This window comes from Sorex fumeus, unplaced genomic scaffold (genome assembly GCF_029834395.1).
Source record: "Sorex fumeus unplaced genomic scaffold, SorFum_2.1 ptg000047l, whole genome shotgun sequence".
Lineage (NCBI taxonomy): Eukaryota > Metazoa > Chordata > Mammalia > Eulipotyphla > Soricidae > Sorex > Sorex fumeus.
Window position 1 is genome coordinate 40077035 of NW_026606104.1, and position 14505 is coordinate 40091539.

General features: G+C 42.5%; 1 protein-coding gene across 3 annotated transcripts in view; it reads right to left on the reverse strand.

The window, feature by feature from the left end:
* HNRNPR (heterogeneous nuclear ribonucleoprotein R) overlaps positions 1–10336 on the reverse strand; it is a 42239-nt gene extending 31903 nt beyond the window's left edge. Inside the window, exons 1-5 of one of the 3 annotated variants that reach the window (XM_056123102.1) lie at positions 10197–10334; positions 6768–6936; positions 4443–4561; positions 3695–3802; positions 258–371 (exon numbers count right to left, since the gene is read on the reverse strand). In XM_056123102.1, the coding sequence (XP_055979077.1) occupies positions 258–371; positions 3695–3802; positions 4443–4561; positions 6768–6924 (498 nt within the window). In that variant the 5' untranslated portion in view covers positions 6925–6936; positions 10197–10334. Of the gene's footprint in view, positions 1–257; positions 372–3694; positions 3803–4442; positions 4562–6767; positions 6937–10196 lie in introns of all 3 variants that reach the window. The other 2 variants (XM_056123100.1, XM_056123103.1) reach the window with 2 other exon arrangements.
* Positions 10337–14505: the final 4169 nt, after the last annotated feature.

The window sequence follows — 14505 nt, forward strand, 5'->3', positions numbered from 1 at the left end:
TATGGCCCCAAACCAAAATAAAACAACCCCAAAAAAAAAAAAACCAGAGTGACAGCTCTAAGGGCTGAGTGTAATCTTGCATATGGAGGTCAGATTTTGATTACCAACAGTGCAGTCCCTTGAGAACAGCTAGGAGTGATTACCAACCACTGCCTAGGTTGGCTCAAAAGCCCAATCCTTCCTCCCAAAAGCCCAGCTTACAAGAAGAAATAATTTACAAGTTGGGAAAATTTTTGACAAATAGCTTAAATACTTACTTCTGTTCCAATTCCAGGCTGCACACCAGAGTACACACTATCTGGAGGAGGACCACCATACTTCCTCTGTCCTGTGGTTACATCCAGAGTATAACCAGTCCTCTCAAGCAAGGCCTAAAAATAATTGAAAATCTATTTACATCTAAGTAGCAACACACACACACACACACACACACACACACACACACACACACACACACACTATATGTATAGAGAGAGATTAATGTTTTCCAAAAGGTACACCAAATATGTGAGGTTATATATTTCGTAGTAGGTAAGAATATACTAAATTCACACTGATTATCTCTCATATATTGCTCCCACCTAATTATTCATTTCCTACAATTAATTTAAGTAGTAGGCAAATTAAGCTAAGCATACAAAATTCCTCTGCTATCAATGACAACAGAAAAAAAGATGCAAGTTGTTGTCAAAGTCTGACATATGCTGACCCCAAGGCTCCTTAATCTTGTCTACATATTCAGTATTTCTCATTTCATACCCTTCTATCTCAATTAGATTGCTTTCCTTTCTTGTTTCCTTTATACACTATACTTAAAGCAGTGATTCTTTTCAAATAAAAGCTCTCCAGACATAAAAATATGTTTATCTTTACCAATAAGTCATACTTCAGAAGCTAGAGAGATAGTAAAACGAGCTGGGTGCTTGCCTTCTCTGAGGCCAACCCAGGTTCAATCCCAGGCATCTCATGGTCCCCAAGCACTGTCCTGCCCTGTCCTCCCTTTGTTCATCGATTTGCTCAAGCGAGCCCAGTAATGTCTCCATTGTGAGACTTATTGTTACTGTGTTTGGTAGATCAAATACGTCACAGGTAGCTTGCCAGGCTTTGCTGTGCAGGCGAGATACTCTCGGTAGTTTGCCAGGTTCTCCAATAGGGGCGGAGGAATTGAACCCGGGTCGGTCAGGTCGGCCGTGCGCAAGGCCAACGCCCTACCACTGTGCTACTGCTCCAGCCTGGTCCCCGAGCACTCCCAGGAGTAATTCCTGAGTGCAGATATAGTATACATATATTTAAAAATATAAAGCTAGCTCTAGGCCTATTCGGCTACTAGTGAATTTTAAAAATATCTGTTCCAAAACTTTACATAATTATCAAAAATGTATAAACAGGATTATGCCAATGAACAGGATTATGGCATTTCATAAAAAAAAAAGATACAAAGGCTAGGTATGGGTCAGTGGCAGAGTGCCTGCTTTGCAAGTGTGACACTCTAGTTTTAATTTTCAGCAATGCAGAACAAACAAAAAAGGTACAAAGGGGCTTTCTATGAAAAAACTGCAAGCTGTATTTCTTTCCTTTTTATTTTTAATTTTGTTTTTCTGGGCCACACCTAGAAGTACTTAAGGCTACTTACTCCTGGCTATACCTGGAGGACCATATGTAGAGCCAGGGATCAAACCTAGGTAAGCCCCATGCAAGGCAAGCAACGTACCTGCTATACTATCTCTCTGGCCTCTTTATTTCTTTTCATAAAACTGGAGAGACAGTACAGAGGTATGATGCTTGCCTTGCATTCCACTGACCCATCCTGAATCCCTGGCACTATATATGGTGCCCTAAACACAGCCAAGAGTAATCCCTTAACGCAGAGCCAGGAGAACAGTTAGTAAGCCCTAAGGACCACTTGGTATGGTCCAAAACAAAGAGAAATTTGGGAATCAAAGAGGTAGTACAGGGACTACAGTGCTTGCCTTGCATGCTACTGACTCTGGTTCAATTCCAAGAACTATTTCAAATTAGTCTTATCACTAGCAAAACATCAATATCCACTTAACCAAGGAATCAGATTTTCTGTAATTCGTTAAAACTCATTATGAAGTCTGGAAAGAATAGTACAGTGGTTAAGGTGCTTGCCTTGCATATAGATCCCTGCACTCATATGGTTCCCTGAGCATCACCAGTAGTGATCCCTGAACAGAGAGTCAGGAGTAAGCCCCAAACACAATCAAGTGTGGCCTAAAAACAAAAACAAAAACCCCCAAACCTCATTATCTGGGGCTAGTAACTATAGGGGTTAGGCCAACTGACATATTGGCAATTCCCAGCAGCACATGGTTCCCAACCAATCAGTACTGAGTGTCACCCTAAGGTCACCAGCAATGCAGGGCATGAACAGCACTGGTCTTCAGGTCCTAGCACTGAACTACTGGCATGGCTGGCCTAGAATCATTTGGATTCTGGGATCCAAAGTACCTCAAAACAAACAGGCCAGAAAGAATAGGGCATCTGCCTTGCACACGGCCAACTCCAGTTCAATTCCTGGCACTTCATAGTCTCCCATAACCTACCAGGAGTGATCCCTGAGTTTAGAACCAGGAGTTAAGTCCTGAACACCACTAGGTGTGGCCCAAAGCCCACCCACCCACCACTCCCCAAAAAACCAACAACAATGAAAAATGGGACCTGAGGATATAGCTCAGTGGAAAAGCACCTATCTTGCTATGTGAGGCGCTGGGTTCAATTCTGACATGGAAAGAAGTAAAATTAAAAATATCTTTACTATTGGGAACTATATAATAACAACAGTAATTCAGTTACACATTCTTACCATCTCTAGGCATTATAAACAAATGTTTATTTGATCCCTATGCCCCTCTATGAGGCAGAGACTACTATTATTCCCATTTACAAATTTTAACAATGAGGTGAATAAAAATCAAATAGATTGGGAAAAAAAGTTTAAAAACAGGTTTACCGAAAGAGGTGAAATAACAAGAAAAAAATTATTTTTTTTACTTTTTAAAATTTTAATGTAGGAGTGTTGCTATTTATTCAGCCATTGATTAGGTTGATTGAATTGCGCATGAACTCCACAACAAGAAAAAAATTGAACTGAAGCGGGAGCGATACTAACAGCAGGTAGGGCATTTTGCCTTTCAAGCAGCTGACTCAGTTCAATCCCGGGCATCCCATATGGTCCCCCAAGCACCGCCAGGAGCAATTCCTGAGTGCAGAGCCAGGAGAAACCCCGGAGCATCGCTAGGTGTGACCCCCCCACACCCCCCCCAAAAAATTTGAACCAAGAGACATGATTAGATCAATCCAGGACACTATTATCAGAAGTATCAATAAACATACATCAATAGAGCAGGGAATTAGGGAGTCTACATTGGGTCCTTTTACCAAATATATAAATATTTGCTACAAAAAAAATTCTGCACCAAAAGTTCTTCAGTAATTTCCCTTAAAGTTATTTTTCATCTAAATACTAATCTATAGTTATACTGTTTTTCTCCCTCAGTGCAGGGGGCGAACCCAGGTCTCATTCATGCTTGCAAGAAAGGCACTTTTACACAGAGCCACATTCTTGATCCTGTAAACACCAATTCAATAAAGGGTGGATTAGATAAGCTTTTTCAAGAAAATCTAACAAGAACTTCAATAACATTTTATTTACATCTAAGTCAACTTTTACCTTAATCTTTGCTTCATCTGGTCCCTTTGTGGACTCTTGCACCTTGCTGCCCTGTTTCTCCCTTTGCCTGTAGGTCTTCATAACTCCACATAAAAATGCACTTTTGTTCTACAACAGGCAAGGAATTTAATTAAAAAGAATCATCACAAACCACTGAAAGGTAAATTCAAATTTCAGAAGACCAAAATTTTAGTAATTTATTTACTCATTTATTCCCTCAACAAATAGTAGTGACTGCTATATGCCAAAGACTGAAGAAGACAGAAAATAGAAAGTCAGCAAAGACTTCAAGGAGCTTACTGTCGACACTGGCAAAACAATCTACCATTTGTTGATTTTTAAGTGTGTCTGAACTATCTTTGCCAGATGTTCTGGCACTATTCCTCCCACCTCCATTTTTTCCCACCAACATAATAAACCAGAATCAGAAAATCCAAGAATGTTTAAAAATCTGAATAATTTAAACTCACAAAAACCTATACAACTAGTAAATCTTGACTTTAATTTTTTTTGGCTTTAATTTTTTAAAGTAACTTATTTACACACGAAGAAATGTGGGGACTTACTTTATACTTGTGCTTCTGAAAACTCTTTGCCATAAAGTAGATTTTTCCCCTTCAAACTAATTTTTTAAAGAAATAAAGGTAATCACAAACAAAAATACTACATCTCCATAAGAAAAAAGTTAACAGAAAATTAATTTCAGTTCATTTGTTCAAAGCCATTTCTGAGTAATTTCTGGCCTTACCTGAACATGTGATAAGTCACTTTCCTTGAATTGCTGTAGTACAGACAGAGCTCCTTCTTCATTAAATTCCCTGAGAGCATCAATTGCTCTTTCATCAAGATCGACATAAGCTACCAATCCTAAAATTAAATTGAAAAGGGGTAACATTATTGCAACAAAAGGGATAATTTAAACTGTGCTATATGTTTAAACAGGATTTATCATATTCAATGCTATTACTAATAAACTTCATTTCAGTTAATATGCATCTAGGAAGCTATACAAATAACTATATAGAAAGCTAAATATAGTAAGAAAATAAAAAAAATCAACACTTATAAGCATAAATTTCAATCCCCACATCCATCTAAAAAAAAAAAAGAAGAAAAAAAAAGAAAAAAGGAAAAACCCTAACCCCATTTCCCACTCCCAAAAATCTGGGAAATTAAATCTGAAGTGCACACTACAGATTAAACATTAATAGAACAAATTTATATATCCCAAGGATCAATCTCCAAGCTACATTGACTGTTGTAGTTGTTGCTAACCAATCAAAAGGTAAGGGAAAGTTTTAGAAAACAACTTTTACTTAGTATATGTTTCCACTCCCCCCAAAGTGTCAAGGGCTTATTTTTAACCTTCTTATCAACAAAAATAAACTGAAATGCATCTGAGCATCTACTTTGCTGCAGTCAGAATGTGGAAAGGCATAATTTTAAACTCTTCTACAAATTCAAATGCAGCTTGATTAATCAATTCTGAAAGTTGTTATTTTAAGGCTTTTTAAAAATTTTTCTGAGGTGTAAGATTACACCATGCTGTGGCATTTCAATACTGTCATCAATGACATGACTTTTTCTCATGGCATTAAGGACTTTACTATGGGACTTAATAAACTACACAGAAAATATATGCATCACATTCCATAATGCTGTAGTATATTTAACTGCACACAGAACACCTACCAAGTTTTTAACTTGTCTGTTAAGTTAATGTATTTCTCAATATTAGGAATATTTCAGAATTGATTTGATATAAAAATGGAAACATTTGGCAGATTAAAACCCCCAGATCCATACGAACTAACATCAAAAAGTGATTCATTTTGATAAAACCCAAAAGAACTTTTATTCCATACAGTAAATTTAGCAAATGTAATGCCACTTGCTAAGTTACTTTTTCAAATGTTCCATGATTTGTTTTAAAAGCTCAAAAAGAGCATGTCTAAATAATTTCCTTCCTTGTATAGTCCATCCACCGCCCAAAGTCACAACTTAGGACACCCCATCAATCCATTCTGTCAAACCAAGCCTACACCCAAACCATCAGCTTCTTATCAATAACAAAGCACTCTCTAAGAGAGCATCTCTAGGCAGATCACTGCCAAGTCTCTATGGCAGAATGTCACAGAAAGTTCCTGAGGAATGATTTTCAAATGGGACCATCACCCAGGAGTCATTTTTAGAAATCATTGTAATATCTAAAATTATCCTGTTTCTCAGGTTTATAATCGTTTTAAGGACCAAAAAACCAGGTATTTGTTACTACTATACTTAACACACATTTGTGAGACAATTCAATTCTCTCTCCCAATCTGGATAACACACAAAGCACGGAGGAAGAAAGTTTCCATCTATGGCCCCAAAGGGGAGAACACATTTATTTATGAGCAACATTCCCTAAGGGTAAATATTTCTCTCCCTCTTTAAAACTTCAAACCACTTACAACCAACCATTTTAAGATGTTCAAATTTGCTTAAGCACTTAACCATGGGATGTCTAGATTTTAAAAAAATTAAGAAAAAAAAAGGCAGCTGTTTACAAACCAAACACTTCCAAATTACTGAGAGATGTGGATTTCCATCTATTAGAAACTAGACAGGCCACAACTCTCAAGGAGTCTTGACATTTATTATCGTTTCAGACAATACAGTCGACCTACTCCTCTTATTATGCCACCTAATCAGACCTAAGCTGATTTAACAATCACTTTAAGAAGCTAAAAGTAGAAAAGTAAAAGCAAAATGACAACTGATTTAGATTAAGAAAAATATGTAAAATTTGGTATGCTGAAACATACATTTTAATTGGTGATAAATCTAAGACAAATTGACATACTGTTCTAAAACTACAACTGCATATTCAACACTAAGAAGGCATCAAAATAATGAAATAAGAATATCAAAAGACAAACCCAATATGCCCTCAATGAAGGGAAAGTAAACAAACATTGCTCTGCATAGATCAGAAACGGTTAAGTATTATTTAACCTTAAAAGTCTATAAAATTCAAAGTGGTTTGTCCTCACTTTCATAACCAGTCAGAAACAAGAAATGCATATTATACCTGTCTGAAATATTTCATCAAGTCTTTCTGCCACCTTCTGTGGGAGGCCTGCCTCTATCAGTGTCTTGTAGTGTTCTGTGTGAGTTACACTGGAAGTATCCATTGGTTCTTCCTCTTCTTTTAACTGTACCGCATTACCATTCACCTGATTAGCCATTTTATTATGCTGCTGGAAAAAATTCAGGAGCTATATTACATTAAGCCAGAAATAACTAGTTTGTAGGACAATGCATGATTTATCTAAACTAACTTGTATACATGCTAATAAACTCTATCAAAATATTTTATGCCTTTTGTGATGTAACTAATCTAAATTTGCAATTATAATCCTGTAAAACCATTAAAAATGTACATTGAAGCATTAGATCTTTAAGAAACTTCATGTACACTAGGTAAAGTTAAAGGTTTGAATTTACTAAAGGTAGAATCACTGATTAACAAAAGCAGCAGTTGTGTCCTGGAGAGCATATCAACAAATCAAAATCCTAAAAGACCCTCGGTCTTTATACACTTAAAAGTTTGGTTTAAAGACAGTGAACACCCACAGACCACTTAGTAAAGGTATAAGGACTTTCAGTATTTCCTAGCTCTGCTTCGGATTCAATGCAGATTTCAAATAAAATGCCCTGTTATCTCTAGATCAACATGTTGGTGGTTTGGGTTTTCTCCACTTCACTTAAAACGAAACACAACTTGACATTAATAATTGTTCTAAAATTAATTTGCTATTCCCATTCAGATTTAAAAGAAAAAATGACCAAAACGTTTAAAAGCTAAACAATTATTTTAAGTCCACATAAAATCAAAAGTGAGCTAAAGTGCTTCTTTAATTAAAAAAAAAAATCACGGGTACATTATTGAATTTTTCAAATTAGTAAAATGAAGCTGTGAAAACAAGAATGGACAGCTAACTAATTCCAAATAGTTTTAACAAAACATTACCTAATTAGGATAAACTTACATTATATTTCTCAGATTAACCTAAAATCATTTTGTATGTTCAATTTGTATGTAATACTGAAATGGACCAACTCCCTAAAGAGATTAATAAAATTATGCAAGGTCAGTCTCTATACTGCCTCAAAAGACTGGGGACTTAAAGTGCAATTATCTGTGGTAAAGTTACAATGTGATGAAGATAAAAGACAGGAGGAAAAAGAAATTGCGACATACACTGGGGAAAAGGCTATGAAGGCAGATCTCAAGAAAAAGTCTGATTTGGGGGATGAAACTGAAAATACCGATTAGCTATCAAGAAAATTCAAGTTTCCTTAAAAAGTACTAGAACCCCTAAAATAGCCACACTTCCAGATTACTTATCAAACATTGTGCGAATGCACTAATGATATGTAGTTTTGACTTAAAAACAACTTTCACTTCAAAGTCCACTGAGATTTAGCAGAAGTTTATGAAAAAGGAAGACAACCCAGGGGAAAGAGGGAAGAGTAGGAAGAGAAGATAGTGCAGAAAGTGTTACTCTGTCTGAAATGAGATAAATAATAGCATGTCTTCTTAAGATTACAAATCACTAAGACTTTACAACTCAGTAATGTCTACACAAACACAAACTGGTAAACTCTGAGTGGACACAGGTCTCTCAAGGTAAGCCTCAAATTATGATGAAATGGGAAAAAAAGAAACCTTCCAAACTGGCACGCTTGTAATCAAGAAACTTACAGACTAAGAAGAATATTTACTGATTAATACAACCTAACTATATAAAGATGCAGCCTGAAGTCCAAAATCTGGTGAACACAGTTCTGCTTTCCCAGGCTCCCCCACCCCCAAACACCATCGTAAATTCCTCAGAACTCAAAGGTTCTCAGTTATCACAAGACCCTCACAGCATTGCAACTGGGAATACTACAAGTCACAGAACGGAAGCAGATTTTTCACTGAAAAGTTCAAAGAACGCCTGTAAAGGTTTTTTTCTTTCTTAAGTATGTATAAAGCAAAGACAAATGTGTACTGAGCACACAATAGAAATATTTATGACTCCCATTTCAATGCACAGGTTTTCTACATGTTGATTTTGAAACTGAAGTTTTCAGAAACAAGTCTGTAAAGTTTTAACAAAACAAAACAAAAAAGTAAGACCAGAAAATAAAACCTTTGGGGGGGGGGTGTGGAGGAGGGGACGACGACACGACTCTCTTCGACTCGAAAGTAAGGTCCTCATTTTTAAGTAACTTTAATGTTAGGAGACATTTAAAACTCGTTCGTCAATTCAACACAATGCCACAAGGCCAAACCATATTTCTGGATGCAGCAAATGTACTAATAACGACTGAAGGCATTTGATCTAAACATTTTTGCATAAAAAGAATAATAAATAAAATTTTTAAGGTGGAAACTAAAGATTTAAAAGGGCTGCCGGGATATCTGGCAAGTCAGCAGTGGTTCATCCCTGACTTTTTCTAAATACCTGCAATGCAAACTCTCCGTGTAAAGAGACGGGCTTTAAAAGAACCAACGAAGTGAAAACTAACGGTTATCTCACGGCATAGGAGCGCCAAGCCCTTATCCTACGACTGACTCATGAGGCACAAATCCAGCCTCTTGAGGACAGCAAAAAAAAAAAAAAAAAGAAAAAAGAAAAAGGAAAAACAAAAAATCTCACGCAGGTATTGTGGAAGAACCTTTCCAAGATCCCCCTGGCTTTCAAGTTTCAGCGTTTAGCAGAAAACGGTTCCAGCCGTACAAGAAAAAGAATCGTCTTTGCAACTCAGTGCGCCAATGACACGCGCAGAACTCGGAATCGCAGGCGCCGCGCCGCTTGCAAGCCTAAGTTTCGTGGCCTCTAGCAGTCATTTTTTCCTTCAAATCTCGGCTCGCAGCATGCAGAATGCGGGGGGGGGGGGGGGGAGGGGGCTTCCCTCACAACTCGGCCTTTCGGCTCCGTGCTCACAACAAAAGTTTTCTCCCGGCTCGGGGAACGGTGGGGTTTGCATCCCGCCCTCGGCCCACCCCACCCCGTCGGGGCCGTCCCGTTCATCAATCAACACGTCCCCCTCGTCGTCGCTCAGGCGGGCCGAGACCGGAGCCCAGTGCCCAGGGAGAAGCGACGGGGCCGCGAGCGCCTCAAGGCCGCCGGCTGGGCCCAGCCGCGTGGAGCGGCAGGCGGAGGCGGGAAAAAGCACGGCCGACTCCGGCCACCCGCGCGGGCAGCACCCGGCGGGTGGGACTCCGGGCCGAGGGCTCGGAGGGGCGGCAGGAAGGGGAGTTCGGGCGAGGAGGCGCCGCGGCGGGGCTAGGCCCACAGCTGCCGCACGGCCGGACGAGACCGAAGCCGCCCCCAGCCCATCCCCCGCCCCCAGCCCTGGGCCTCGGAGCGAAAACAAAACTGGGGGATCAGGCGACGAGCACGGGCTGAGTCGGGTCGGATCGGGGCTCCCGGCCCCACCCCCCACGGGCCCGCGCGAGACTCACCAGGGCAGAGCAGGGGCCGGCGGCCGGGCCCGTGAGAATCAGCGCGAGGCGCTTTGAAAACGACTAGAAATGGCGCGCGCGCCACCCCCTCCCCCCCCCTCATGGACAGAGAAGCGATCCCGGCAGCACGCGGGGTTTCCCGGAACTGCTTCCAGGGACTCCGAGATGCTGAGCAATCGCCTTGCGCGGCGGTCGGAGAGACAGCCCAGCTGACCAATAGCAGCGCGAAGATGCGCACCGAGCCGGAGGACTCGAGAGCCAATCGAGGAGGCCGACGGCTGAGCCAATGAGGGAGCTCAGCGCCGCCGGCTGGGGCGCCTCCGGGGCGGGGGCAGGAACACAAAGGGGTCTGTGGTGAAGCCCCTAGTCAGAGGCAAGGCCAGCGGGCGCAAGGCCCTGAGAGGCCCAGACGGCCTCTCGCTCCCCTGCCGCCTTCGCCAGGCGGAGTACCTAGGCCTCGCGGCGCGTGGCCGCCGCCGGAGCCCCGCCCCGCACTGTCCGCGCCGGTGGCGCTCCGCGGTGGCCTTTCCGCCCGCATTCGCCGGCGCCGAAGCGCCCCCGACGCCCCCTCGCGCTGGCGTTCGCCCCAGACACGCCCACCGCCACGCGGTCCAGCCTCTCTCAGGGTATTGGGCTCTAGTTAGAGCACGATTTTTGGGTGATGGAACACGTCGTTTGGCTGGAGGGTTTCGTGTAGGACATCACCTCTTCGAAGAAATGGGAAACTGCCCGTCCACTACCCTTGCACCCTTCGTAGAGGGCAGCCTAAAATGTGGCGGAAATCGCTAAAATAGACATGAGAGCAACGTCACCTACAAATGATAGAGCGAGGCTCTGTTTCCCACAGGGCTTCGAACTAATTACCTGCCATAAAGTAGATTGGGGAGATATCTGCACTTCTGAAGCCAAAAGAGCTGGGTCAGAAAAAGGGCCAACTCCCAAAGGAAACTAAATCGCATTATCCCTAAACTCTCCATTGTTTTTGATCTGTTCCCTGTGCTCGCCCTAAATCAAATCGTCCCACAACCTCAAGCTCTTCTCTTTAGAGACCGCCCTTATTTCCTCCTACCCTAACATTAACCGCCCCTCTTAGAGAGTGGAAAATGCTAAACTGTGATTCGCAAGATTTCAACGTATGCTCCAATTTCATTAGAATTTCCCAGAAACTATTAACCAAAATTTAATTATTGAAAACCCACTATGTGTCCAGTACTGACCTCAGTGTCGCTGTGAATTTATAGTCTGAATTGTGGGATGGAAACTTACAAATTTGCTGGAATCTGGGGTCGGAAAGAGTACAAGTGGATAAAATGCATGCTTTTACACGCAGTCGACCCGGGTTCAATCCTTGGTACCCCGTTTGGTCCTCCTAGCCCACCAGAAGTGATCACTGAGCAACGCTGGGAATGACCCAAAAAACAAATAAATAAATAAATGAACCCTTCTATCAGGGTTCTTAGATTAATCTTTGTCTTCCTTGTAGCCAAAAGAAACATTCAGACTAGGGGCTAGAGTGATAGCACAGCGGGTAGGGTCTTTGTCTTGCACGTGGCCGACCCCCAGGTTCGATTCCCAGCATCCCATATGATCCCCCAAGCAGGAGTAATTCCTGAGTGCATGAGCCAGGAGTAACCCCTGGGAATCGCTGGGTGTGACCCAAAAAGCAAAAAAAAAAAAAGAAAGAAAGAAAGAAAGATTCAGACACTACAAATAGGATATGATCAATTCAGTCTCTTCAAAATACCTTGATTGTCATTAACAAGGATAAGTGACTCAAGCTACAATAGAGACACACAAGCAAGAGAAAGAAAAACAGGAAACTATATAGAAAGAAACAAAGAGAAAATGGAAAAGGAAGAAAGACCATGTTGAATATTACTTGAAAGAACACAGAGTTAATCCCTGCTGATAATCAAACGCCAAGAGTTCTCTACTCAGATTTATTTGAAAATCCATTCTACTTTGAATTATCCAATTGTCAGATGACACTATTTTATCAAATAATTTTCATTATTTTGAGGCACTTGCCAAACTGGTGATGCTCCAATGAAGATGTGAACAGAAGTGAAAATTGTTTAACCTTCACTTATACCACCTAGGGCTCTTTTTTATTTTTATTTTTTTTTATTTATTTTTTGCTTTTTAGGTCACATCTGGCGATGCACAGGAGTTACACCTGGTTCGTGCACTTAGGAATTACTCTTGGCGGTGCTCGGGGAACCATGTGGGATGCTGGGAATTGAACCTAGGTTCCTGCATGCAAGGCAAACGCCCTACCCGCTGTGCTATTGCTCCAGCCCCAAGGGCTCTTTTTAAAAATAAAGTACTGGGAATGTAACTCAGTGGTAGGCTGCTTATTTTATGTATGTGAGACCCTGGGCTGAATCCTCAAACACCATTATAATCTATATGTGTATGGTGAGAACTAGAGAGAAAGCACAAGAGTTAAGAGGCTTACTTTGCACACAGCTGACCCTACTTAAGACCCAGTACCACCAGGAGTGATCCCTAAGATTTCTTATTCTTGAATTCATCAAAGCTATTTTAAAATGGAAAATAAGTTTATTTCCATCTTAGTGGCACAATGTGTGAAACAATAATCACTGGTTGCTGTTCACTGAGCTCTTTTATTTTTTTTCCTTCCCCTCCGACTGCTCTGAGCTCTTTTTTTTTTTTTTATAATTTATTTATTTATTGAATCACTGTGGGAAAAGTTACAGAGCTTTCGGGTTTAGGTCTCAGTCATGTAGATACCAAACACATTTCCCTTTACCAATACTCATTTTTAACCCCGAACCCCAATAGACCCCCACCTCCCACCCCTCCCTGCTCTGAGCTCTTAATGTGTGTCAAATGTCAGTCTTTTTTCGATCTTTGAAACGTTCAGAATAAGAGAAGGAACACATGGAGGGTGCGGGATCCCGGAGGAAAAGAAAAAAGAAAAAACAGGTTCCAAAAAGAGCCGAGAGCACCGGGAAGTTCCAGATGGAGTAGGCGCCGCATCCCGCCTCCCCCAGATGGAACCCTGGTGACCAGAAGCCTCTACAAACACAGCTCGAGTATGCGGGAACGAGGACTTTTTCTCAAATCTGCCGGACTACACCTCCCAGGTAACCTCTGATCCCGGAAGTCATGCCCACAGCCCGCCCCCCAGCGCCATCTTTGAAACGTTCAGAATAAGAGAAGGAACACATGGAGGGTGCGGGATCCCGGAGGAAAAGAAAAAAGAAAAAACAGGTTCCAAAAAGAGCCGAGAGCACCGGGAAGTTCCAGATGGAGTAGGCGCCGCATCCCGCCTCCCCCAGATGGAACCCTGGTGACCAGAAGCCTCTACAAACACAGCTCGAGTATGCGGGAACGAGGACTTTTTCTCAAAACCGCGCGGCCGCTTATGCGGCCGCGCGACATCTCTCTATATACAAAGTGATCAATGAGAAGTAAACCACCCAATCTTTCTCCCTGAAAATCAGAGTTAAGTTTGGAGCATGGCCACAGCCCCAGAAACACAAGGACTTAATGCAGAAACCAGCAGCTTGGAGCAGAAAAGTGAACGGACGATGCGTTAACCCAGGCCATCATTTCTGCCCAGAGGGGAAAAGGGTGTTGCCCCATTCGCCCTCTCTTCTCTGGAAAGAAGGATGGCGGCCGCATGGGAGCCTTGTGGACAGCAGGTATGAGCCGGGGGTGTGGGGGCGACTAAAACCTCATGGGAAGGGGGGCGTTCCGGTCCGTCCTTCACGCCCTACCGAGGTCACCAGTTGCCCCCCACGAGCGGCTCTCCAGCACGGCCACAGCCCCAGAAGCACAAGGGCTTAATGCAGAACCCAGCAGCTTGGAGCAGAAAAGTGAAAGGACTATGCGTTAATCCAGGCAATCATTTCTGCCCAGAGGGGAAAGGGTGTTGCTCCCTTCCGCCCTCCTCCCTCTGGAAAGAAAGATGGCGGCCACATGGGAGCCTTGTGGACAGCAGGTATGAGCCGGGGGTGTGGGGGCGACTAAAACCTCATGGGAAGAGGGGCGTTCTGGTCCGTCCTTCACGCCCTACCGAGGTCACCAGTTGCCCCCCACGAGCGGCTCCCCAGCACGGCCACAGTCCCAGAAGCACAAGGACTTAATGCAGAACCCAGCAGCTTGGAGCAGAAAAGTGAAAGGACTATGCGTTAATCCAGGCCATCAAGTCTGCCGGAGGGGAAAGGGTGTTGCCCCATTCGCCCTCTCTTCTCTGGAAAGAAGGATGGCGGCCGCATGGGAGCCTTGTGGACAGCAGGTATGAGCCGGGGGTGTGGGGGCGACTAAAACCTCATGGGAA